We start from the raw sequence: 26,368 nt of genomic DNA on the forward strand, positions 1-26,368 counted from the left end.
TGATATTTTAAATTTGTATAAAAAGGAGACTAAAAAAGCCTTTGTTATTGTGTTTTACTGTTTTACATTTATTCCTTGTGCTTTCTCTGGTAGGTATGATTTGCCATTTCAGGCTAAAACACATCCACCAGCCTGAAGCCAGTTGCTAGCTCACAAAAACTCCACCCTATTAAGAATGAAGCATAGGGAATGCTTTAATTGTCTGCCAGCTCCAGAGGCCCAGCAGACTGGAACACAGGGCCTTATGCTCCACATTACATGTCTGCAGTCAGTTAGACTTAACCCCCTCCAGTGTTGTGTCTTGACGCGGCTTTTTAAAATCTGAACTGGGGTCTGTAGATAAATCGATCACTCGTAAACAAAGAGCGCGCAAATCTCCTTCCTTCAGCGCGAGACTGCAGCACTGTGGCACCTGCTACGGCCGTCTGATTGACTTCCAAATGCGTCAGTCAACCTTAGTCCCGCCCAGAAGCTGTCGTCATTCGCTACAGGCGGACATCTTTGCTGTTGACTGAATGCAATTGGTCACCGCACCCGGTTCACGGCCTCCACAGGGCAGGCGTTTCCGACTGAATGCAGGGGGAGGGCTCACCAAGCGGTTGTAAATGTTTATTGGAGTGTTTCCTCGCTAATGCCCCACTGGAACGCGAATCCGAATCTCTGGTTGGTCTTGTAACCGGAAGAGGTCCTCCTGGAGTGAAGCCGCCGCCTTGCCCTCACTGCTCGCGTCTCGACGTGAGTGCGGCTCTGCTGAGAACGGTGCAATGATAAAAGCCGCATATGCGGTAGCTTCCACACCTATCTGGCAGCAAAATAGCCCACAACTAGTCTCACAAGAAGCTCCTCGCACCGCAGCCTTTAACCACGTCTCAAAGAAGAAGCCCAAGGTAACATCTTTAATTCCCTTGCTTGTGATGTGTTGTAACGTGAAGCGATCATATTTTTTTCTTCAGCTGGCTAACGCTAGGTTAGTCCAGTTGTGGATTGATATTGAAGAGGTTCCTGGAAACCTACATCGGTTAGATCTACACCCATGGCCTTTACTGAAAATTACCTTAGGAACAAGTCAGATGCTATGTCAACTGAATTATTATTTATTATATCGCGACCCGTACTGTAAACCAGTGGACGTCCACCTTCATGTCTTATTATTCTCATTGCCCTCCGTCCACCCCATTACGAGTGCTGTAATAATGGTTTTATTATCTCTGGTGTCTCTGTACTTGGTTCCCACATGAATGCGGTTCACGCAGTCAATTAAAGGGCTGGGGCTCATGTGATTGTTCGTGTCTTCTGTTCAAGGTGTGGTTATTTTTATTGTATTGCTGGTCGTTAAAAGATGTGGCCTACGTCAGAGACGCCATTACCCACAAAAGCAACGGTTATTCATTAAAGTCACTTTGATTCTCAACATCATGAGCTAAGTCTACCGTGTCCCCCCCGCCCCTTTAGCGCGCACGCACAACGCACAGACACCGGTGGTACAAGCATAAAAGACACAGGACCCCCTGCAGTGGATGACCTCGGTTCAAATTCAGTCTGTGTTGACTCTTGATACGGAGGTTTTGGCTGGTCCTGCTGCTGCAGATGGAGTTTACTGGTCAGTTCTATGTGAGTTTATGCTCTTTGTCATGAGCCTTGATTTAGTCCATGACAAACAAGATAATGTGAGATTAGAGAGACTATGTTGGTTGGAATGCTGGAACATTTCTCCCACTTGACTCAGGGTGTTTAATATAAAAATATACAAAACAATCAGTAAAATGGAATTGAATTTCTATCAGCTCTTGTGACTGATTCATAGTAAGAAAGAAAAACATTTGAATGAAACGATTGAATGTTATAGTTTGTATCACTTGGTATGAGAGGCAAAATGTCCTGGTTGATGAGTCTTTTTTTTTTTTTTACATTTAGACTCACCAACTTCTAAATTAGTTCCAAGGATTACAAATGATAATCCTGTATTTGCAAACAGCAACACGTAGTAATGTTTGAGTAAGTGTTTTAGGTTTAGGTTTATTGGTAATAGGTGTCCTAGTCAAACGTGTTTCTCAACCAAATTCATCGGTGTATATTCTCTGACACCATCAACTAGATTAAACTAAATTAAGTGAAAGTAATGGAACCTGGTTTGCTTCACTTATTTTAAAATTAAACACAATTTATTTCTCCATCTTTACTTATTATAGTTCCACATTTTTATCATGTAATGCATTCTGAAGAGATTTGACCAACTTGAAGTATTCAAAACTTGCATCTTTTAGGCATGTATGCCAAGTTGCTTCATGCCAGCAAGAGATGACATATTTTCCATACTTGCTGGCTGGGTGGTGGCAACCCTTTTGTCTGAGTGTTTATTCCACACCCAGGGTCATATTGTATTAGCTGTTATGGAAGAGACAGGCTGTGAGACTGGGTCATGAGCAGACACAGCAGAAACAACTGTGTTGCATAGCAGGAATCAGGCCTGATGACATACCTGTCGAGGTATGGAGACGCCTAACACTGAACACACAAACACTGACACATGCACTCACGCACCATTCTCACCTGCACATATGAATGTTGTATAAAAAATAGACTCCTCCTTTATTACGAGACATGAACTGATCCATTGATCCAGTCAATAATTTCAAACATTTCTTTTTCGTTTACTAGCAGATCACAGAGGTAGGTCTGGTAGATGGCGAGGCGTTAAAAACATTCATGGAATGTTAAACAAAAACCCTTTCACATAACTTTGATTTTTGTTTCTAAGCATGTGTTGTACATGGTTTATCATGTGGTTTGAGTGATTGTAACAGGAAAACTCTTCATTCACTAAATATTCTTCAATAGTATTTCAAAAGGTGGTTGCTTTGGGTTGGGTCGCCATGGTTGTTTTGTAAAAGTGCCCTGGTTTTGACATGTATTCATTTTAGCTTAGATTTAGCTCACCAAAGATACTTTTATCCTCTACTGTCTTTTTCCCCAATCCAATTCTAAATATTTTCAACCCTGAGTAACCCCATTTCAGGAGTCAAGGAAGTCTACAGGGAGGCAATTCAATTATTTGTATATGTTATAGGTTTCTGGTCAAAAGGCAAACTAGTTGAAGCCCCCTTTGTTATTCTAGAATTTGACATTTTATTGTCCAATTGAATAACCATTAATGATCATTGAAAAAGAAGTCGCAATTCATTAAAAGTCATAACCAACCCCATGAGAACTGAATGAATTAAATCAGTTTATGATTTTCTATCTATTTGTGCTGCCCGAGTGTCAATGTCATCTGATCTTGTGGTGGATTTACTGAGGTCTACTTTTACATTTAAGGATCAGCATCATTATCTCCCTCTTCATTCCCTCTGTCAGAGTTTGGACAGTACTTGGCTTTTGCATTATGGGCGAGGTTGAGAGATTTTTGAGAAGAGAAGTCTGGGCCTATTTGTATCTCCTCGCCAGTGGTATCCTACTTCGCTCTACTCCCTCAGTGTTTCTTCCCCTCTTCTGTCATGTCAGTTTACTTTGTTGATTGATGAATCTCGCTGTTCCTCCACCCTTCCACTCATCCAGTGTCTCCATTGCTGTTTCTCCTTGAATTGTCATGTTTAACAATTAGGCCACCACTGGTCTGATATCTGCCAACAGTGGCCTGCATTTCACTGTTGCTTGTTCTTTATGAAGTGTGCGACTACTATGACCCTGAACAAACAGCGTCACCCTTAAAATGTTGACTTTTGATTCCATTTTCTCTTCTAGTGCCAGTAGTACCATGTCCAGGTCAAAGGCGGGTGGTGTAAATGATGTCACCCGCTTTCTATCGTCTGGGGCTGGACCTGGGTCACCCACTTCCAACCCGACAGCGTTCTCTGCTGCCAGCCAAGCCGATTGGGCGGCTAAGAGGCTGGTATGGGTGCCATCAGAGAAGCACGGCTTTGAGGTGAGTTTGTGTGGCAATGATGATTAAAAATGGCTTAGTCAGTCAGTGGTTTTGATGTGGCAAAGAATACATTTTCATGTCAATTATTATCGCCAAGTGTATGACTTACGTTGAAGGTGTGTCAAACAGGGATCGCCAAACAACAAAGGGTGTGTGAAACTTTGCCCGTTATCATGTTTATTAGCATTTATATGCACGTGACAAGGCATTTTTCTGCTAAACTTTGTTTGGATTGTGAAATATAGCCTCTCTTGTTATTATTAATAAAATCACAAGACAGCCTTGATTGTTCTTGTGAAGTGTGTAACCAACTGTATTACGTGGCACATATGTATGCAGTGTGGATTTGATGTCCTATTGCAAGTTCCAGCTTTTTTCTCCTTGTAAAGGCCTTTTATGAATAGAACAATTGTTTCCTTCAGCCTCTAACTGTTAAAGAGGCTGTAGCAGAAACACTGACTTCACTTTATATCATGATTTGTCAATGACACAGTGAGGCATTTTAATCGTACCGCATAAACACGCTCCAGGAATGTGCTTTATATTCCTGTCGTTGAGTTCAGCGTTTTCACTTTCATGTGGCTGTTTAAGGCAGACATGTGAGTCACTGAGCTGACCATTTGTGATTTCTTTTCTTCCTGTTTGGCAAGTTGAAAACCCACATAAGAGATCCTTGCTTCCATTATCTGACACTCTCAGGTTCTATTTTTGTCCTGTGATGGACACAATAATTCTCTGAAGTCAAGAGGCATTCTGTGCAGGCTGTCGTAGAAAACGTTTTAAATTTCAGTCCCCAATTTTGCACTGGGAATCCATCTTCTCATGCATCGATCTTTTTTGTTTTCAATTCTATACTTTTGAAATTGTGTTTTTCAAATTCTGATGTGTATATTTGTTTAGTGGTAAATTGTACGCCTTCAACATGTCTTATTTAACCTCTTATTATTAGCATAACTAAAGCACAACATTCATGACCGTTGATTGCTGTGTTATTTCAGTATGATGGCACGACTTGTGAATTTGTCATACTGGTAGATATAAATATATCTATGCCATCACCTGCCTGTTATTAAAGTCTGCTCATTCTCTATCCTCACAGTCAGCCAGCATTCGCGAAGAACGTGGTGATGAGGTGGAAGTGGAGCTGACGGACAGTCAGAAGAAGCTAACCCTGTCCAGGGAGGAGGTGCAGAGAATGAACCCTCCACGCTTCAGCAAAGTTGAGGACATGGCTGACCTCACCTGCCTCAATGAAGCATCAGTTTTACATAATCTGAGAGAAAGATACTATTCAGGATTGATCTATGTGAGTATGCAAAAAATAAGTAAGTCAAGACATTTTTGAAATGCCACAACTAGTGTAAGCAAGCGTTGAGTGACCACATTTAGTCTGAGCCGAGCACATGCTTCTGTTCGCAGCTAGAGCTTTGGTGCATCTTGTGTAACTGATACAAGCTGGTAAGAGGAGTGGGGGGTCAGTTTACAAACATGTTGATAGATCTGTTGGCTGCCATACCACTCCTGTTTCTGCTTCTGTCTGCACTGGATTAATGAGTTGGACAGTAAAAGAAATCCATAATGGTAACTACTAAGCTGTTACTACATAAAGCAGCAACTAGACTACTTTGCTAAACTTACAGCACCAACTTTTTTTTTTCCAATATGTTTTTTTGTCACATCTACTGTTACTTATAGCAGCTACAACTACAACTATTCCTTCTGATTATTTCTAGAGCAACTACTAAAGATTCTACAGCGCTTACCACTGCGCTACTATACTACTACTACTAATGCTACTTTTACTAATGGAGTTATGATGACAACTGACAAAACGTTGTTATGAAATAACTTCATAAAAATTAACCAATAACTTTAGCTTCTTGATTATTGATTTCAAGTCTATTTAAAGCTTTTGGGATCGCAGCTGTTACTCCGTCAGTTGTCCCTGTCTACTGTTCATAGGCGGCATCTGTACTTGAAGAACATGTCAACGTTATGCTAGTAATGTCTAACTGGGGTTGCTGACCTAACTATCACAGCACATCGTATTAAATCATTGTGCCTCTAAGGCACTCACGTAAAGGAGTAAATAAGATATGTGTTCATTCCGTAGTTCTCCAAAAGCACCAGATTCATATCTTGCCACATCAGTTTTCTTTCAGTGTGCCATCATAAAAAGAAACAAAGAACAGGTTTTCATTGTTGATAACCTAGCAGAGAAAGTGAACAAACAGAAACCAGGAGAACTAGGGTGGCCAAACAAGAAGACTGGACAAGCGTCCACTGCATTCCTGAGCAATGGGAAGTGTCTTTGTATATTTCAGAGCTGTGACAAGATAAGATAATACTTTATAGACCCTCATGGAAATATTGTCAGAAGCACCATTGAATCTTGGATTAGTATTAAAACAAAGTAGCTGTGACGACTGTAAATTAATCTATCGATTTGAATGATTATTAAGTGTAATATGGCATTATAGCTTTATGTTTCGGATCATTGAGCTCTTCAGTCAAAGGCTTAGCAGGCTGCTATAAAGTTTAATGGCCTGTGGCGTAAAGTAGCACAGTCTTGATTCAGGATGTGATGTGCTGAGGGTGGTGACATTCTGCCACAGTAACAGTGCATTCTGTCTGATTTCTGTTCTTAATGGTCTCCTTTCTTTTTTCAATATAATTCCTCATGAAACGCTAATTATATTTGAACTCAAAATGTGTGTGTTCCAGACGTATTCCGGCCTGTTCTGTGTGGTCGTGAATCCTTACAAGAACCTGCCCATCTACACAGAGTCCATTGTTGAAATGTATCGAGGTAAAAAGCGACATGAAATGCCTCCTCACATCTACGCCATATCAGAGGCTGCCTATCGGAGTATGCTACAAGGTACTTAACACTATCTTTGACCTTTGACCCCCGTTTAATGTGCTGTAACAAATTCATATATCTGCTATCAGCTGAGCGCTTCTGGAATGTGGCACTGAATCTTTTTGTTGATCTTTGATCGCAGAGAGTCTATTGCGAGTTCTTTTTGTAGGCGTGTGATTCTGTTCACACCGTTATCAAATCACTGAATCATAAAAATCCAGTTTTCCCAGCAGAATTCAGGGTGTGACACTCGCACTCAGTTGGTGAAATCATTTGTGTTTGCATTAATCATGATGACTCATGTTTTACTAGTTGCAACAGAACATGTCAGACATTTTTTTGGTCTTAACTGACAGTGAGTCTGTGCCATGAAATGGGACGTAGAAAATTCCCAGCAACGACTCTTAAGCAGTTGAGGCTGATTGAGCAATGTATCTGCCCCAGGGTGTCTCCCTAAGATAACACGACAGGACAGATGAGGCTCGGTGACTCCATGGCTGCATGTCTACCCTGCATCACCCCAGAGGCAGACTGACACTGTGCTACTGCACTGATTGAACCTGTAGGACCAGTATGAATTCTTCCTGGCTCAACGCGTGGGAATTCCTGAAAGAAGTACTCGTAATGTTGCAAACAATGTCCACTATTGGATTCTTGTGGTGTGGGGTAAAGGCTGTCTGGACAGACCAGTTCTGCCTGCGGCCAGCTTCTGTCTGCTGCGGCAGTTAGTAGAACAGTGAGTGACGCACCTGCAGGCAGGGCTCAGTGAGACATTAAACGTCAGAAGTGGTGGGCAAAACTGGTCCAACTCTACACACATGAAATATGTATGAGGGGTGAGGTGAAAGTGCTTATCGATGAGGTAGCATGTGTGGAAGCACTCAGAATCAAGCAGTCAGTGAGTCACATCAGTTACCTCTCATGTTCCCATACGATGCCAAAGTTGTTGCCGTTAGTTTGTGTTTGGCTGCACTCTGGATTGTTGTAGGTATTAAGCGTTTGGGATGAATGTGTGGCCCAACCTGTCATCCTCGTCCAACTGACTACGATCAACGTTAATGAAAACACACGATGCAATAGGTTGTTGCCCACTTTCATTCTTTTCCTTACCAATGGCGGTGAAGTTGGAGTTTACAGTAAATTGAAGATCACTGATTTTCAGAACTTTACATTTTGCCTTTGCTTTTCCAAGTAAGAGTCACCTTGTAATCGAGTCTGTTATGCTGTCATGAACTGACTCATGCTACTCTGCAAATCAGACCTCAGGATATCTGTTATCTGTGTAGTATATCACATGACCACATGTTCCTCTGGAGTGTTTGTATTTACACATTTATACATTTTTTTTAATCTTTTTTTGCAGACAGAGAAGATCAGTCAATTCTCTGCACGTAAGTATGAAGTGTGTCTGACTTTGTTGCTGTCTATCAGAATTCACTAACGTGTTAGTGTTATATAGAGGGCAGGTGTGGCGCAAGTAAGTTATGCCTGTATCTGTCTTTCAGTTACAGTTACTTTTTGGCCTACAAGTAAAAAGTAATAAGGTTGAAACATATACTTTCTGCATCTTCTGCATCTCAGGTGTCTTCACTACAATTGGTGCAACCAGCACAGTTACACGTAGATGCTGGTTACACACATGCATAGCTACCTATTAAATGTCTTTCAGTTTTGGTAACTGATATGATGTTCCAGAAAACTCAAAATGGCATTGGAATGCCCAAAAGCATTATTTATGATGATGAAACATGCTATCTGGGGCAAGCTCTTTTTTAACCCTAAAAGTGGCAGGCCATTGTGACGTAATTCACATGGAAGCTTGACTGTTTTCCACATGTTTCAGTATGTGCAATGCTCTCATATGTGCAAGCACAACTTGGCTATAACACATTGCTGGCTTCAAGGCTCTGTAGACAGATAGGGTGTGTTGTCCGGTCATCTTGCCTTCCTTCCAGACTTCCTGTCATTGTCTTCATCCTCTGTGACTTCAGGTTGAAGGCCCTCTTCATTTAAATTCTTAACAGCTGCTACTTTTGTCAGACTTCCTGTTCCCTTCCAAAATCAACAAGACTGATGCAGGCTTGATTTCCACATGTGTTTTTTGTTTGGAATTCCGACTTTTAAACTCAGCGCATGACTAATTTTATTGTAGCCCACCTGTTCCTCTGTGTCTGTTCGCATCAGCGTTTGTTCTGACCAAAGTGAAACCATGTGTGTTGCACTCCAGTCATTTCAATTTGGGCCTAACTTTTAATGTGCTTTTGCTTGGGTTATGTGTTTCAGTGGAGAATCTGGAGCAGGAAAAACAGAGAACACCAAAAAAGTCATCCAGTATTTAGCTCATGTTGCTTCATCTCATAAAGGTGGCAACCTGGGGAGAAGCAAAGACGCTCTACAGGTAAGTTGATGTTCAGGGAGAAGCATGTGAGAGAAGGAGATGTGGATTATATCTTCTACGACTGGTTTGAAACCCAGGAACCAACGCGTCCAGATGACCCTTTGTTATGCTATAATAGCTCATTATACAGTAAATACTCTGTTATACACAGATGTATTTGTGAACAAAATTGTGGTTTTAATGAAAATGAATGCCAATAGCAATGAAAGTGCAGTCATTTCCCTTTTTTTCATACCCCCAGACAGAAAATGAAATATGCAAACCAAGGCTGATAATACAAAGAACGTTTCCACCCACTCAAAAATATGCTTGTCGAAATTCAAATGGATTCATGCATAAGAGGCTGAGTCAGAGCCATAATTCATTAGGTGTCATGAAATAGTCCAGAAAAAAATATAAATGGAAATGCTGTTGAAAAATCTGAATTCATTGTTCTAACTGGTCTTTTCTGTGCTGAGCGCAGCAGACATCTCAAGGCATAGTCATAGTTTCTGATCTTCCTGGTGTTTCATCTTCCTGTTGAAGTGGGTTTTCTCCTGCAATCTCTTTTATTGCGTTTTCTTCAACTTGCCTTCCTCCTTACTTCCTTTCCTTTGGTTATCTTCCACTCCATTGTCTCTCTTTCCTGCATGCTCAGATGGACGGCTCTAGGTCCTTAACAAGAGGCAGTACACTGGTGAACCGGGTGAGTTACCTCCGTCCTCCTGTCCTGTCCCTTTGCTTTTGCTCGTACATTTGTGCGTCTGAGTGACCTCCCTGTTGTCCCTGACTAACCTACTAAAGTTGTGTGAGAGTCAAGCTTCAGATGTCTGATTAATTTGTCATCATTGTTTTTGTCTCATTTGTCTTTTTTGTTTATCTTTTTGTTTACCCATCAACCCACTCTTTTCCCACCTAAAACTCCATTTTCCTCAAAACCATCAGAGTATTCAATATGTGAGTATGAAAGGGTTAACCAATGGCGACATGTAATCAAGTTTGATTTACATGACTCTATGGAGCCTCTGATATAATGTCACTTGTATAGTTCTTAACACAGCAATAAATGAAGCATGATAATCTTGAGGGTTTTGCTTTCTATTCAATTCATTAATATTAATGAATTTTCAGTGGTGCTTTTTTATTTCGCAACACATCAAGCTGCACAGGTGTATGTACAGTATGTGTTTGTAATGAGGATGCTTCCACGCTCTGCATGCATGTCAGAGGGTACAAAAGGTGCTTGCTTCTCTTCATCACAAATGTACTACAAAGTAGCACCTTGTTTTGCTAGATGAATCGGAAACATATGAAAGGATTTGACATACACTAGATAATGTAAGTTTCTGATATAGCATCAGTGGTGAGTATGAACATATTTCTGAACATTGTATTTAGTCCAAATTTGTTCTTGTTTCTTTTGGCTTGCTGTCATAATGACAGTTTTAGTGTTGACTAGCAATCCTACTCCTAGCTGCATTTATAGTGTTAGTAACCTATAGCACCTACCAAATAGCTTGCTTGTCCTCTTTGCTGTGCAACAATGATAAGATTTGCAAAGTTCACATGTGCATGCTTCCAAGCTCAGATTCATGTATCCAGCTTTGGGTTTACTATTTTTTGCCTCAAAATCAGACTTCTGTTTTGCGGTGCTTGTCATGCTGTTGGTGATTCACGAAAAATAGCTTCTGCTCGTACGCTTGTGTTTCAAAATGTATGTGACTTCAAATGCTTTTTTCAGGGTGAGTTGGAGCGACAGCTTCTACAGGCTAATCCAATATTGGAAGCTTTCGGCAATGCTAAGACTGTGAAGAACGACAATTCCTCTCGTTTTGTAAGAACTATATGATTTTTATTTTGTGTGGGCATCAGTACAAAAGAGACCTGCTTAATGTGTGTTCACGTTTTCAGGGAAAATTCATCCGCATTAATTTCGATGTGGCGGGGTACATCGTCGGTGCCAACATTGAAACCTGTATCTTTTTGGAAGTGAATTATTTTCTGGACAGTCAGAGGTTATTATTGCAACCGTTCATAGTCACTTTCATGAAATCATTGTTGCTTATGTGAGTGGTGTGTTTTGTCATTAGGAATATTATGAAATATCAGTGTGAACAATATTACAGACCTTTACTCTATAATCAGACCTCCTGGAAAAGTCACGGGCGACCCGTCAGGCCAAAGATGAGCGGACGTTCCACATCTTTTACCAGTTGTTGTGTGGTGCCTCAGAAGAAGTGAGATGTGAGTTCAGACCCACTTCAGAGTGATACCTGACAAAAATATCCATCTTATAACCATGTAAAAATTCATCATCTTCCTGCGCTTCCATCCTCAGCTGACCTGCTTTTGGGAACCGCTGATCAGTACCGCTTCCTCAGTGGTGGCTCCATCCCCGTTCCTGGTCAGAGTGATTCAGAGAACTTCACCCAGACAATGGACTCGATGGCCATCATGGGATTCAGCCCAGAAGAATCACATTGTAAGAGAAGTCAAACTGGACTTAGACTTTTGCATTTTCCTTTTTGAGTGTCTCAAATTAGCCTTCTGTTTGACCTTCCCCGCAGCAATGCTGAAGGTGATCTCAGCTGTACTCCAGTTTGGGAACATCACATTTATGAAAGAGAAGAACCATGACCAGGCCTCCATGCCTGACGACACAGCTGCTCAGAAACTCTCCCACCTGCTTGGAATTAATGTGTTAGAGTTCACACGTGCAATCCTCACCCCGAGAATCAAAGTTGGCCGCGAGTATGTGCAGAAGGCTCAAACTAAAGAACAGGTAACTTGAATGACAGGTGCACTGTCTTCGCACTGAGTCACTTGGGAAAATAACTAATACTATGACCCTGTCCATGAAGGCCGACTTTGCAGTGGAGGCCCTGGCTAAGGCCACGTATGAGCGTCTGTTCAGGTGGTTGGTGCACAGGATAAACAGAGCTCTGGACCGACGACAGCGTCAGGGAGCCTCTTTCATTGGTATCCTAGATATTGCTGGATTCGAGATCTTCCAGGTTTGTTTCCACCTCACCTAAACATCTGTTTAAGCTGCTGCTAGGTTACTCTATACCTGAAGATGTTTCTCTCTTGCTTCCATAAGAGAGTTTCACTTTTGCAAATGTCCTCTCTGCAGCTGAACTCATTCGAACAGCTTTGCATCAACTACACCAACGAGAAACTGCAGCAGCTCTTCAACCACACCATGTTCATCCTGGAGCAGGAGGAATACCAGAGGGAAGGCATCGAATGGAACTTCATTGACTTTGGCTTGGATCTGCAGCCCTGCATTGACCTCATCGAAAGGCCTGTAAGTGTCCAGCATTGAAGTTGTTTGTACATACTGTATTGGTTCACATTATTGTGTTTAGCTTCGAAGACACTGCAGCATTAACGCCAAGCGCCAAAACGAATAGTATCATTGGGATGCTTTACAAGACTGAAAATAATCTTATTTCATGAAGATGCTGCTGTATTTTCTCATTTTTCTCAGAATTGTAGATAGAGTCTTGGACATAGGAGTAACTATAGCTCACGTCTAGGTTGTAAATTAAATGCTGATTTGTGTGTTTGTTAGACCCACCCACCCGGTGTTCTGGCCCTCCTGGATGAAGAGTGCTGGTTCCCTCGAGCAACAGACCGCTCTTTTGTGGAGAAACTGTCCAATGAACAAGGTGCTCATCCTAAATTCTTCAAACCAAAGCAGCCCCGTGAGGAGGCAGATTTCTCCATCATGCACTATGCCGGAAAGGTATCGCCGATTTTTCTGAAGCATGCTACATTTTATATCCAGTCGGACTAGTACTTGAGCACTGTATTCCTTCCCCATTTCCTTTCAGGTCAACTACAAAGCAGCTGACTGGCTGGTCAAAAACATGGATCCTTTGAATGACAATGTGGCTTCTTTACTTCACCAGTCGTCAGATCATTTTGTCTCTGAGCTCTGGAAAGAGGGTGAGACTTATTTGTGTCTTGAATAAACTGTGGGCAATATAACACATATATTAACTATCTTATTCTTATAGTGTACATTGTTTACTAACAGACTGTTTTTCTTTCTTTTCATCATGCAACTACTCTTGCTATCTGTTCTTCTATGTTTTGAACTACCTTGTTTCCTTGCCCTCCTCTCCTGGTTCGGTGTTGTCTTTTATGTTCAAACTCATTCTTTTTACTCTCTTCCTCGTTTTTCTCCCCTGTCTCTTCTGCATCCCGTACCAGATATTCAAACTCTCCCTCGTGTCTACTTCTTTGACTCCTATGCCACAATACAGTCAAATGGCACAGACAGTAGGTTTCTCTCCTCCTCTCCTGCACATACCGCCGCCCAGTTTGTCTAGTCATTTTAGTGTGTGCTGTGGTGTAAACCTTTCAAAATCTGTGTTGCTTTTATTTTCAATCTACAAAGCTTTATATTGTTGTTTTGTAGAGTGTTGCATTGTTGTATTTTTTTTCAAGATGGCTGCATGCATGTCATTTGTCTCCATTCTGGATCACATTACGAAATCAATTTGGCACCTTCTCCTGAAGACAAACAGGAGTCATAATGTGATCTTGATTGAAGGTGAATTGTATGTGAAAAACTCCATGACTGTGACAGTTTGCAGTGATGTTTTTACAACACATCTCCTTGCCTGTTTCTACTTGTCATATCAAGCAGGTTTGGCTAGTACACAGTTGTTTTCCCACATGCCTGAACAGGGCACAGATATAGTTAATCAATGTGTTTTAATATTTTAACATTTTAAAAAACACAGCTGTTTACCCACCTTGGATTTCAGTCACTTAGAGCTTCACAATTTTGTGGTTTTGCTCCATATAGCTATGATGAAATTGAAAGCTTTTTTTTCCTTTAGTGGACCGTATTGTCGGTCTGGACCAGGTGTCGTCTGGAGAAAGTACTGCACCAGTTGCATTTGGCGCATCAGGACTTAAGACAAAGAAGGGAATGTTCCGCACAGTTGGTCAGTTGTACAAAGAGTCCCTCTCTAAGCTAATGGCCACCCTGAGAAACACCAACCCCAATTTTCTCCGCTGCATCATTCCAAACCATGAGAAGAGGGTGAGATAATAAATATATAAATATGTGCCTCATCCATTTAATGTTCTTTTTGTTAGTTTGTTGACCATTCATATGTTTGTTTCAGGCTGGAAAACTGTCACCTCATCTGGTTTTGGACCAGCTGAGATGTAATGGAGTTCTTGAGGGAATCCGCATTTGTAGACAAGGCTTCCCAAACCGGATCCCATTCCAGGAGTTCCGACAGAGGTAAACTTCTGTGAGAATAGAAATTGAGATTTGTGCACGATCATGAAAAAGGGAAAGCTGTATGTTGTCAGAAAGGTTTGATCGAGGGAAATTTGGGAATACCTTGTGATGTTTCCCATCACAGGGACTGAAAATATTGGATGTGAGGTACACCACACCTTTGCTCATTATTGCCGAACTCAAAAGTCAATTTTTCCACCAGGTATGAGATCCTGACTCCAAATGCCATTCCTCGCTCTTTCATGGATGGCAAACAGGCATCGGAGCTGATGGTGAGTTACATTTTAGGATTTTTTAAATATTCATCTATGTGCCTATGGTAAAGATGATGAAACACATTTCTCCTCAGATTCGTGCTCTGGAATTGGACCATAACTTGTTCAGGGTGGGTCAGAGTAAAGTCTTCTTCAGAGCCGGAGTCTTGGGTCACCTAGAGGAAGAGAGAGACTTGAAGATCACAGATACTATCATCCGCTTCCAGAGTGCTGCCAGAGGTTTCCTTGCACGCAAGTAAGAACACCACCAATCTCTTATGTTGAAGAGGGAAAATTATAATTAGATGTCTTACTTAGCATTAATTATGTAACTGTTACTCAATAATAATTGCTTTCGAAATGATACATTCTGTAGGGATGATTTGATTCTCTGTTAGGACCTTGTGCTTACTGCAGTTCAGTTTTTCGTCATTGATGCATTCAGTCATTGAGTGATCTGTGCATTAACATATTAAAACCATTTGTCCAGTCAAGGGAACTATTAAGGAAAGATGTGATAAAAGTGAGCAAGTGAGAAACTATTTCAATAAATCGTCTCACTCTTATTTTGTTGTTGCTTCATCTAGGGGTCAGATTCTGATTCTGCCTTGCATGCCTATTCTATGTGTAATCTTCATTGTTTTCCAGAGCTTTTATGAAGAAGCAGCAGCAACTGAGCGCTCTGAGGGTGATGCAGAGGAACTGTGCTGCCTACCTTAAACTCAGGAACTGGCAGTGGTGGCGACTTTTCACCAAGGTAAAGAGGTGTTTCGTCCATAAAGGCATAAAACTAGAAATTTATTGACCTCTATTTCAATTGTTGACTTGTTTACAATCATGCTGTATAAGTATTAACCGTGTTAATAAGCTAGGGTGCAAATCATTGACAGGGCTGCATCTGTTAATGATATGTGTAGTAGTAACAGTAGATCCTACTTATCATAATTATTTTACGTATGACTTGTTTTGTTGATGACAATCAAATGTCTGTATTCTAATAACCTAGCTTATAAATATGCACCGTTCATAAATCCTCACAATGTACCAGTATGAATGCGTTGGCACGTGCTTCCTTTTATTTTTACAGAGGCATCTTCGCAAGTAGACAATGTGGTGAGAGAATCCGGCAACTGAAGTGCATTGCTGATTTAATAGGTTTACGATTTATGTTTAAATAGTAAGCTATGTAAATCCACTCCTGAGATTAAAGCTAACTCCTGACCTAAAGAGAGGGTGAAGTCACAATGCCTATGCCAGTGGTCATTGGACAAGAGGCAGGAACACACCTTGGAATGATCTGGAATTATTTAAAATAAGAAAAGGAATTAAACGTGACCTTCCACCTCTGTCTGCCAGGTGAAGCCACTGCTGCAGGTGACGAGACAAGATGAGGAGATTCAGGTCCGAGAAGCAGAACTGCAGAAGGCAAAGGATCAACTGACCCGTGCAGAGCAGAACTTTACTGAGCTGGACAAAAAGCATATTCAGGTGCATGATCTTGTTTTACTTCCGATTTTGTGATGCTTTGACACTGATCACTTGTCCCACCAAAATTCTAGCTGATGGAGGAAAAGGCTGTGCTGGCCGACCAGCTGCAAGCAGAGGCAGAACTATTTGCTGAGGCCGAAGACATGAGGGCCAGATTGGCCAATCGGAAACAGGAGCTAGAGGAGGTGCTGAGCGAGCTGGAGAGTCGACTAGTGGAAGAGGAGGAGAGGGGTACGCAGCTAACGAACGATAAGAAAAAAATGCAGCAGAACATACAGGTGAGAGAATAATCAGAATTTAAACATCAAAGTGAAAACAAACTGACCAAAAAGTGTTTTTCAATTGATAGGACCTGGAGGAGCAGTTAGAGGAAGAGGAAAGCGCAAGGCAGCGCCTCCTCCTGGAGAAAGTCACCCTGGAGACCAAAGTGAAGGGTCTGGAATCTGATCTCATGAGTGCAGTGGAACACAGAGACAGATTCAGCAAGGTTGCTATTCTCAGAAGCCATATCCAACCACTGGAGGCTGCATTTGTTGTAAAGCCCAAACTTCTCCACTTCTTCTGTGTAGGAGAAGAAGCAGTTGGAAGAGCGCTTAAGTGAAGTCACAGACCAACTCACTGAAGAGGAAGAGAAAACTAAGAGTCTGAACAAACTCAAGAACAAGCACGAGGCGGTTATTGCTGATCTAGAAGGTGAAATGAATAACACTGACATCACATGTTTTTGTACCAAAGACAAAAAGCCACATTCTCAAAGCTATCTGAAACTTTGCAGAGCGTCTCAAGCGTGAGGAACAAGTCCGTCTGGAGCAAGAAAAATGGAAGAGGCGGATGGAGACTGAGTCAGTGGAGGCCCAGGAGCAGCTCACTGATCTGGGCATGATGACCGCTGAGCTCAAGGCCAGTCTAACCCAGAAGGAGAAGGAGATAACTACTCTCCAGGGCCGGTATGGAGCAATCAGATTTAACATGCTTAAAAAAAAAACAACTCTACAGCAGTCATTTGTGACATCTTCAGGTTGGAGGAAGAAGGTGCCAGACGTTCAGAAGCTCAGAGGTCTCTGAGGGAGGCCTTGTCACAGGTGTCTGAGCTCAAGGAGGAAGTGGAGAATGAACGTGGAATGAGAGAGCGGGCAGAGAAACAAAGGCGGGATTTGGGAGAGGAGCTGGAGGCTTTGAGAACAGAGTTGGAGGAAACTCAGGACACCACAGCAGCTCAGCAGGAGTTGAGGTCAGTTAACTATCAACTCATAACAATTGTTAGTAGTTGGTTTTATTTTCTGAGCTCCACTCACAATTCTCTGCACAGGTCTCGCCGAGAAGCAGAGTTGAGTGACCTTCAGAGATGTGTTGAGGAAGCAACGCGTCGTCATGAGTCCCAGCTGTCGGAACTCCGTGTTAAACATAGCGCTGCCATCGACAATCTTCAAGAGCAGCTGGACAACAGCAAGAGAGTACATTAAACCTTCTTATTTAATTTATTAATTGTCCACTTAATGTTTGCACGTCTCATTCTCATCTCGGCCTTCTTTCTTTCAGGCTCGTCAATCTATGGAGAAAGCGAAGGCAGTGTTGGAGGAAGAACGGCAGAGTTTAACAGCAGAACTTAAGAGTCTTCAAACCAGTCGCATGGAGACAGATAGAGGTCGTAAAAGGGCAGAGAATCAGCTTCAGGAACTAAACGCTCGCCTTACTCAAGCTGACAGAGAGAGGGAAGAGAAGGAAGAGAGAATGCACAAGCTGCAGGTACAACTTATGCAAAGACTGTCTGTTTCTCATCACATTTGCAGATTTGCTTATAAATGATATGTAACATTCAATTCCATCCACTGTACTGTGTGATTAAAAAAGTATGTTTGGGCTTCAAATCATAAACATGTTTTATCAATAAATCTTTTGTTTTCAGTGTGAGATCGAGTTGCTTTCAGGAACTGTGTCATCGTCTGAATCGAAATCCCTTCGTCTTTCCAAAGAGGTCAACGGTTTAGAGAACCAGCTTCACGATGTCCAGGTAAAAGGGTTGGATTTATTTTTTTTAACTCTCCTAAGGGAAAAGCACAAAAATATTTAAGGAATTTGTGAATGTTTTGTTACCAACAGGAATTGCTACAGGAAGAAACACGGCAGAAGTTGTCTCTTGGCACTCGGATCCGAGCATTGGAAGAGGAAAGAAATGGACTGATGGAGAGACTTGAAGAGGACGAGGAGAGAGCTAAAGAATTCACCCGTCAGATCCAGACTCTTACTTTACAGGTATACCACAGTCTCCTGCATTTGTATTTCAGCAGTTTGTATACCTAAACCACTTGTAAATGTCTTTCCCTGCCAGTTGGCTGAAATGCGCAAACAGTCAGAGGAGGTAAACTCATCAGTGGAAGCTGGAGAAGAAGCTAGACGGAAACTCCAGAGAGAGCTGGACACTATAACCCAGAGGGAGCGACAGAAGGAGGAGGAGAAGGAGCGAGTGGAGCGGCAGAGGGAGAGACTCAGAGAGGAGATGGAGGACATCAATGTGGCCCTTCAAAGGGAAAGACAGAACTGCAGTGCTCTGGAGAAGCGACAGAAGAAGTTTGACCAGGTGTGGTGACAAGAAAATAAGTGTGCTTCCTGGCTACATGTTCCCAAAGTGTGTTACGAATACTTGCTTACTTTTCAGTGTCTGGCTGAAGAAAAAGCTATCAGTGCCCGTCTCGGGGAGGAGAGAGACAGAGCAGAAGCAGATAGTCGCGAGAAGGAGACTCGATATCTGTCGTTGTCTAGGGCTCTGCAGGTACTGTGACTGATTGCTGGAAATGTGTTATATGTACATGATGAGAGTCACTGTGTCAGTATCTCTGCTCAAAAATGTAATTTTGTTTATTCATAGACACACAAAATGTGTTATATGTTTGTAGAGCACTCTCGTCCACTGACATCACAGGCAAGGGGAGCCATAACTAATATGTAGTGTGATTTAATTTGGAGCAAGACTCGTGCTGCAATCGGACATAAACACTGTTGCTGTGGGAACAGCAACATGTACTCCTAGCTACTTTATAACCATTTCAAATCTCCATTATCATTTTTACACTTTTAGTTTTAAGTTTCAAATTGTGATATGAAACATTGGAGTGAAGCGATTGTTTTGTAGCGTGTTATGAGATTTTGGCCATAACCGCTGGTGGAATTTTCACAGTGGGAAATGCTAACATTGTAAGACTTGTGTTCGTCTCTGTAGGAGGCCCAGGACCAAAAGGAAGAGCTGGAACGAGCCAACAAACAGCTCCGTCTGGAGATGGAACAACTGGTAAACCAGCAGGACGACGTCGGCAAGAATGTAAGACTTTAAAAAGCCAGCATTGATAGAGATTTTTTGTGGGGGTCGAGAAGTCACCTTTCTTTCCACGTTCAGGTTCATGAGTTGGAGCGTACACGTAGGACCCTTGAGACTGAAGCCCAGAACCTGCGTGTTCAGACCCAGGAGCTAGAAGAAGAACTTACTGAGGCAGAGAACTCAAGGCTGAGGCTAGAGGTCACCCTGCAGGCACTGAAGGCTCAGTTTGAGAGGGAGCTCAGCAACAGTGAGGAGAAAGGAGAGGAGAAGAGGCGAGCTCTCAGCAAACAGGTAGACCTATGAATATTTTGTGTGCTCTTGCTCTATTAATATGATCATAAATTACCATTAACCTCTTTTTTTCCCAGGTTAGAGAGCTTGAGATCCAGTTGGAGGAGGAGAGAAGTCAACGTTCCCAGGCAGTGACATCCAAGAAACAGCTTGAGGCTGAACTGCAGGAGTCTGAGGCTCAGGTGGAAGCATCAGGCCGTGGAAAAGAGGAGGCAACCAAGCAGCTTCGACGTTTACAGGTGCAATATAAACCCCAACCATGAACAAGCACATTTTTAATGCTTAAAAAACACCCATCTGCTCTTGACAGGGTCAAATGAAAGAACTCCTCAGAGAACTGGATGAAACCAAACTATCTCGGGATGACATTATTGTCTCTTGCAAAGATAACGACAAGAAAATTCAAACTCTCGAGGCAGAAGTTTTGCAACTGAGTGAGGTGTGTGATCTTGGTGATTGATGTAAAATATATTGATTTAACAGTGTATTCTACATTGTCACTGGCTTGCTTCTCTGTAGGAGTTGTCAGTGTCAGAGAGACAAAGGAGACAAGCTCAGCAGGAGAGAGACGCCATCGCTGATGAAATGGTCACCAACAGCTCTGGGAAGTAAGTTGCACGTTCACCAAACTGCCTAGTGTTTGTTGACCATTTTAAATGTAGATTTCCAGTAATGTTTTAGTGTATAGCACGTAGGCATGCTCCAATCCTCTGAGTTTTTGTTGCCGATCACCAATACCAATCACATGGATTGACAATTAATTTGTAATCAAAATGATGAGACCTTCTGTGTACATGATGTGAAAACATTAACCATTAAATCATTTTAATTCAGACACGTTTTAATATACCTCTTCAAAAAATAGAAAAAACTTGCAGAATGCAGCAACTATTCTGTCAAAAGGACAACTGAAAAACATTTAATTTGATGTGAGATGTTGCAGTTTGGTGAGTCTTTTGAGACTTTGCCATGTCTGTGAAATATTTACATACTGGCCGCTTGTGTCCGAGACAGAGAGCACTGCATTTCTGAAAGTTTCCACTCCGGACATTTTTAAAAGTTTCAGATTCGGGTGGCTGACGAATGCTGCACCCGACTCCAAAATGGCATTCACCGGTGACACTGAAATTGGCAGATCACAATCATGACCAGTCGATCGGAGCATGATGACCATAGAAGTGGTGGCCTGGCTACCATTTCACTTCCACAATTCATGTGTTTCACTGAGAACAAATGAGTGAATATGTTTCCTACTGACCCAAAGGACCGCTCTTTTTGAAGAAAAGAGAAGGCTGGAAGCTCGAATTAGTCAGTTGGAAGAGGAAGTGGAGGAAGAGCAGACCAACTCTGAGCTGCTGGCTGAGAGACAGAGGAAAATGACTCTGCAGGTGCGCAATATAGAACAGCTTACCAATTGGCCATTTCACTCGTATTGACTCATTGGCTTGCTTTGGCGTCCGATCCAGGTGGACACGCTGACTGTGCAGCTACAGGGCGAGAGAACGCTGGCCCAAAAGGCCGAAGCCGCTCGGGATCAACTGGAGAGGCAGAACAAGGAGCTGAAGACCAGGCTGGGGGAGCTGGAGGGAGCAGTGAGGGGCAAACACAGAATGAGTGTGGCTGCCCTGGAGGCCAAGATAGAGTCAATGGAGGAGCAGCTGGAGCAAGAGAGACAGTAAGTGAAATGAGAAAAGACGGTTAATCGTTAGTGTGTGCCTCAAAAATAACCTCTCCATTCAGGGAAAGAGCCATCGCAAACAAAGTGGTCCGGAAGACAGAAAAGAAACTGAAGGAAGTCATGATGCAAGCAGACGACGAGAGGAGACATGCAGACCAGTACAGAGAGCAGGTAGATAACCAAGGACATCTGGCTTCATGATCAATTTACACATATATTTTCATCTTTCCGCCACCTTCAATCCTATGGTCATGATAAAATAATACAAGTTGCTGTATGATTTCAATTATTTTGTTATTGCACAGTTTCTATTACAAGCAAGATGCATGATACTCTGTCACTTGTCAAGTTCTCTGTGTCTGTTCTTGTCTGAGGGGAGCACAGTGGTGGACCACAGACACTTTATACTATTGCTGGTTAGATGAGGATCAATTAAACAGTATTCCAGGGTTGATGAAACAGTGTCCTCAGTTTAAAATCAGGACACTGTTTCATGAGACCTCATCTACAATCATTACTTTATACTAATGGTAGCCTCCAAATAAAAGCCATATTCTGGCCGGTATGTGAGTTGGGCACCATTGCTGTATTCCACTTTTGCTTAGAGTATAAAATATTGTTGAAAACGTGAAGAATATGAGTTATATCAAGATTTTCTCAGGAGCCTCATTTGCTGGGGATTCAGACCAAATGCGCCTAAAATGTGTATTTTTGCAGCCCCTTTTATCCTAATCCCCCATGTAATCTGAAAGTATGTTGCAGAGAGTGCATGCTAAAATTTTAATCTCACTGCCTCTGCCTTCCTCTCAAAAACATCATCAGTGAAAATCTTTTCGGATTTGATTTGCTCTCAAGAACCATCTGCCTGCTTAGATTCACTGAGTTGCTCTGCCTCTGTCTCTTTTCACCTTGTTCCACTCACCTGTCTCCTGTTATCCAGCTGGATAAGTCCATGGTGCGACTGAAGCAGCTGAAGAGGCAGCTGGAGGAGGTGGAGGAGGAGAACTCGCGCTCCAACGCCCAGAAGAGGAAACTTCAGCGTGAGTTGGAGGAGCTCAGTGATAACAGCCAGACCATGAACAGGGAGATCTCCTCGCTGCGCAACCAGCTCAGGTACCCATGTGCAAGTGTGCTCCTGCCCGCGACATATTAGTCTCATCACATTTGTTTTTGTTTAACCCCTTATTAACTTTGATTTGTTTTGTTTTGTTCTTTCGTTTCATCCATTTATGTCCATCTAACACTGTCTGTCTGCGTCACTCCAACACTCAGCGTCCCTGAATGGAGATCCGATAAGTAGGTCACTGTGTTTCATCTGTTATGTTCATTTTTGTGGTGTTTGTCATTTTATTTTCATCTTGTAAGTAAGAACTTACTTTCCAATTTCCTCACGTTTGTTCACAAATCCTACTTAATGTTCTACATTTATTATGAACAATATTATGAAGAAGGTTTTTATAATGGAATTCCCGTCAGGATTTACATGATAGATACTTCTGATTGCTTTCCATGTAAATATCATGTGGACTATATTTGCTGACCACAATATCAGAACGAGATCTCATCACCTCCTAAAGTGCATTCTGTTCTTCACCATCTTCCTCCAGTCCTAGCTTCTTGTGTGGAATGAAGCTCTCCATGCTCTTTCTTTGTCTGGCTGCAGCTTACGTCAAATATTCTGCAAAAACAGAAAATGCTTTTGAACTCTTTACATTTACCGATAATGTACAAAACAAATCAGTAAATGAACTCCAGGGTGTGATCTAAGCGCAGCCATCGTGTGGTAACTAAGAGCATCAGAAGATATTGAAAGTGGGATTGTGGTGTTGCAGCAGTTTAAATCCAGACTCTCTCCTGGTATAGGCGTGCTCCTCTGCCTTTGGCCATGCGTGGACGCAGAGCACTGGTGGACGACTTCTCTTTGGAGAACTCTGACTCCGAGGAGATCCCTCCCTCTCCTACACCATCTTCTGGACTCCCAAGAACCCCAACTCCATCCTCAGATCTCAGCCTGGACCCTTCACCTTACAGCCTCAACAACGCAGAGTGACACACTCGCACACAGACACACACCGTCTGGATGACAGCTGCACTGACAGAATCTGTTATAGCTCGATGCTTATATGATTTTCCTTGGTACAATAGGACTTTTGACAAAAATTGAAATTTGGTCAAAGCAACAAGTACACTAGCTAATGTAGAGTTGATATACGTTAACATGAACAATTAACAATTATTTTCCATCAGTAAGTAACAGTAAGATTTGAAAATAGCAGCGAGAAGTTATTTGATTTTGTGTTCCTTCATAGGAGCTTTTGGAGCAGTCCAAATTCAAACACTAACATTGACTGTGCTTTTCAAAACATCTGGCAGTTTAGCCAAAGTAGGAAAGGTAATGGCAATATGAGGCTACATAAACTCACAGTGAGGAACAAGGGGAAGTTGTCATGACATTCTTCTCTTCTAAATCAGTTTAGATAATAAAGAAATGTCTTCTATTGTGAGTCTGGCCACTTTCAGCTGAAGCCATGTTTGCTAGCTATCTTCACTAAGGGCTGCAGGAGGAGGGTTGTTCAGACAATCTGTAATAACTGACATTTTGACAAGTTTGGCTTTTTTAGTAAGAAAAACAAAATCAGCAATAACTTGAAAAATACTTGACAGTATTGTGTGATTTCGATTGGCTTTGACAGTAAGACTGGCTTCCAAATGAGTGGTTAACTTGCTTCGAGAGACTTGCTTGTCTTCAAATGCTGCTTCTGGACTTTTTAGTGATCTCAATATGAATCTCTCAGTAATAGCAAGATGTTTACTGTATGAACTGTAGTAACTCTCTTCCAGACTATACCAGCGATATGAGACTTGTCTGGTGTCCTAATATAGTCTCCCTCCAACTGGGCCTCTGACTTTTTGTATACACAAGAACAAACAGGCAGAAATCTTGCTAGACTGACGTGTTTTTTCCTGACAAATGTTGTGTACATTGTAACTTTCACTGTGTAAATCGAACAAAGCTTTGTAGGCGTACGGATGAGACAAAAGGGACGTAGGGAAGTAGCAAATGTAACGTAGCTGTAGACTAGGGTAGGTGATGGAGACAGATGCCACTTCGGGAGCTGTCAGTTTATGCTAGTTAGCAGAAGCACCGGGGTTTCGTTTTTACCCTAAGTAAGAATACCACTGTTGCAACACAAATTTTTAGACACGCTGTGTTTGTGAAACCGGAATTTTCCCGCATGGTTTATCATTTGAGCGATAATCGTTTGCAAAGCCAAGACATGAATGTTTCGTTGATGCTTTAACTTCTCAGCGGTGGATATTTCCCAAAAAGCAGTCCTACTGACCCCGTAGTTTTAGTAGTTTTGATCCTCTTGTGAAAGAAATCAAGGCCAACTGTCCAGTTTGACAGAATGTCAGACTAAAGACAGGCGTGGTCACCAATGTTTCTTCATTTAATCTGAATGTTTACTTTTGATTTTTTCGTATTTATGCCAACTGCTGAGCTCATGCCAGTTCTGGATGTCAAACCAAACGTGACATTGCTGCGACGAGTCTGAGAACTTATCATTATCATTGTTCTGTGCTATGATTGACAGCTACAAGATCAAAAACTACTACTAACGTCACCCTGTGACTTGTTTTTTTTTAATGCTCGCATCTGTAAAATTACTTTATTTTAGTAATATGCAAATGAGTTTGTTTGAATCTTTGTTGTTTTTTTTTAATGATATTCTGTGATTGCTGCACTTTACACACCACCAGTGGAGATAAACCGGACCTTTTCTGAGTATCAGTCTGCTTTCATGTCCAAAACTGCATCAAGCCAAATGGGTTTGTTCAGACATCATAGATGTGAGGTGATTGGTTCATGCCTTGATAGACCAAAATCTGATAACACATGACCCCAACGGCAGAGTTGAGGTAACTTGTAGCGAGATAATGAGGAGGCCGGTGCTTCTCAGGGGTGATGACTCTGCTCATGGCTACTGTGCAACTTGAAACTATTTTGAAAAACTGTTTTATTGTTAAGCCTTTTTTCCTTTTGTTTATGATGTAATTATAAAACATATGACTGGGGTTAACTTTAATATATGTGGCTGGTTTTGAATTTGTGCCTCCTTGTTTCTTTGCACACACACACGCACATGTTATGTTTTTAGGATTTGTGAGGACATTGACATAATGCTTTCCCCAGCCTCACCCCCTAAACCTAACCATCCAAAACAAATGGCTCGCCTTAACCAGGGCCTAAAGCAAACTGAAATTCAATTACAAGGGCCCAGTTATTTTGAAGTGTTAATCCTCAAATTGAGGCTTTACCCTTGTCCCCACAAATAGCCCCATATAGCAAAAGGTCCCAACAAGGTTGTGTCTTATATCTTGTAGCTATACATGTTCACAAGCACAAACACACACAGGTTCGTATTTCTATCCTTGTTTGGGGACACTGAGGTTCCTGATGCAATAATGCTTTCCCCAGCCTCTCACCCCTAACCTAACCATCCAAAACAAAAGGCTAACCTTTACCAAACTTAAACCTTAATATGGGGACATACTTATTTTGTTTAAGTCGTCATCCTCAAATTCAGGGTTAAAGATGCTAGAACACTGCTAAGGTCTAACTAAGCCAAATGTCCTCACAAGAATAGCTGAATCAATTACACACACACACAAAAACTCTACATTGTTTCATTCATCAAACGTTATTACTGCATTACAATAATACTGACCACTGCCACAGCACATTCCTCACATTGCTCATGCTCACCCAAATTGTAGTTTTGTTTTTTACCCGATCGACACCTTTTCGATTAGTAAATGTGATGACCTCACTTGGACAACAGGTGCCATTTTGCGCTATATGGAGGATCCTCAAACATCTCCCCCCACCTTCCATTCAGAGGTGAACTGTCCCC

The 26,368-nt window shown here is 41.9% G+C and overlaps 1 protein-coding gene across 6 annotated transcripts; it reads left to right on the top strand.

Moving 5' to 3' along the window:
- Positions 1 to 602: 602 nt before the first annotated feature.
- myh14 (myosin, heavy chain 14, non-muscle) lies at positions 603 to 25,560 on the top strand. Of its 6 annotated transcripts, XM_053844231.1 has the most exons (46): positions 604 to 887; positions 3,742 to 3,922; positions 5,022 to 5,228; positions 6,647 to 6,803; positions 8,149 to 8,176; positions 9,069 to 9,183; positions 9,821 to 9,868; positions 10,108 to 10,119; positions 10,904 to 10,996; positions 11,074 to 11,137; positions 11,308 to 11,406; positions 11,501 to 11,644; positions 11,730 to 11,944; positions 12,024 to 12,176; positions 12,296 to 12,469; positions 12,737 to 12,910; positions 12,999 to 13,113; positions 13,381 to 13,449; positions 14,016 to 14,221; positions 14,307 to 14,428; positions 14,631 to 14,700; positions 14,778 to 14,938; positions 15,331 to 15,439; positions 16,039 to 16,170; positions 16,242 to 16,448; positions 16,520 to 16,657; positions 16,740 to 16,863; positions 16,946 to 17,117; positions 17,189 to 17,401; positions 17,480 to 17,624; positions 17,710 to 17,916; positions 18,077 to 18,181; positions 18,271 to 18,423; positions 18,500 to 18,748; positions 18,827 to 18,940; positions 19,388 to 19,486; positions 19,562 to 19,774; positions 19,852 to 20,013; positions 20,085 to 20,213; positions 20,294 to 20,382; positions 21,039 to 21,162; positions 21,241 to 21,449; positions 21,515 to 21,623; positions 22,393 to 22,565; positions 22,725 to 22,748; positions 23,316 to 25,560. In XM_053844231.1, the coding sequence occupies exons 2-46, from the start codon at positions 3,755 to 3,757 to the stop codon at positions 23,500 to 23,502; spliced, it is 6,180 nt and encodes a 2,059-aa protein (XP_053700206.1). In that variant the 5' UTR covers positions 604 to 887; positions 3,742 to 3,754; the 3' UTR covers positions 23,503 to 25,560. The 6 variants fall into 6 exon arrangements, with proteins under 6 accessions (XP_053700208.1, XP_053700206.1, XP_053700207.1 ...); XM_053844233.1 differs by lacking the exon at positions 22,725 to 22,748 and having other exon boundaries at positions 603 to 887; XM_053844232.1 differs by lacking the exon at positions 10,108 to 10,119.
- The last annotated feature ends 808 nt before the right edge of the window (positions 25,561 to 26,368 follow it).

Source organism: Synchiropus splendidus, chromosome 15 (genome assembly GCF_027744825.2).
Source record: "Synchiropus splendidus isolate RoL2022-P1 chromosome 15, RoL_Sspl_1.0, whole genome shotgun sequence".
Lineage (NCBI taxonomy): Eukaryota > Metazoa > Chordata > Actinopteri > Syngnathiformes > Callionymidae > Synchiropus > Synchiropus splendidus.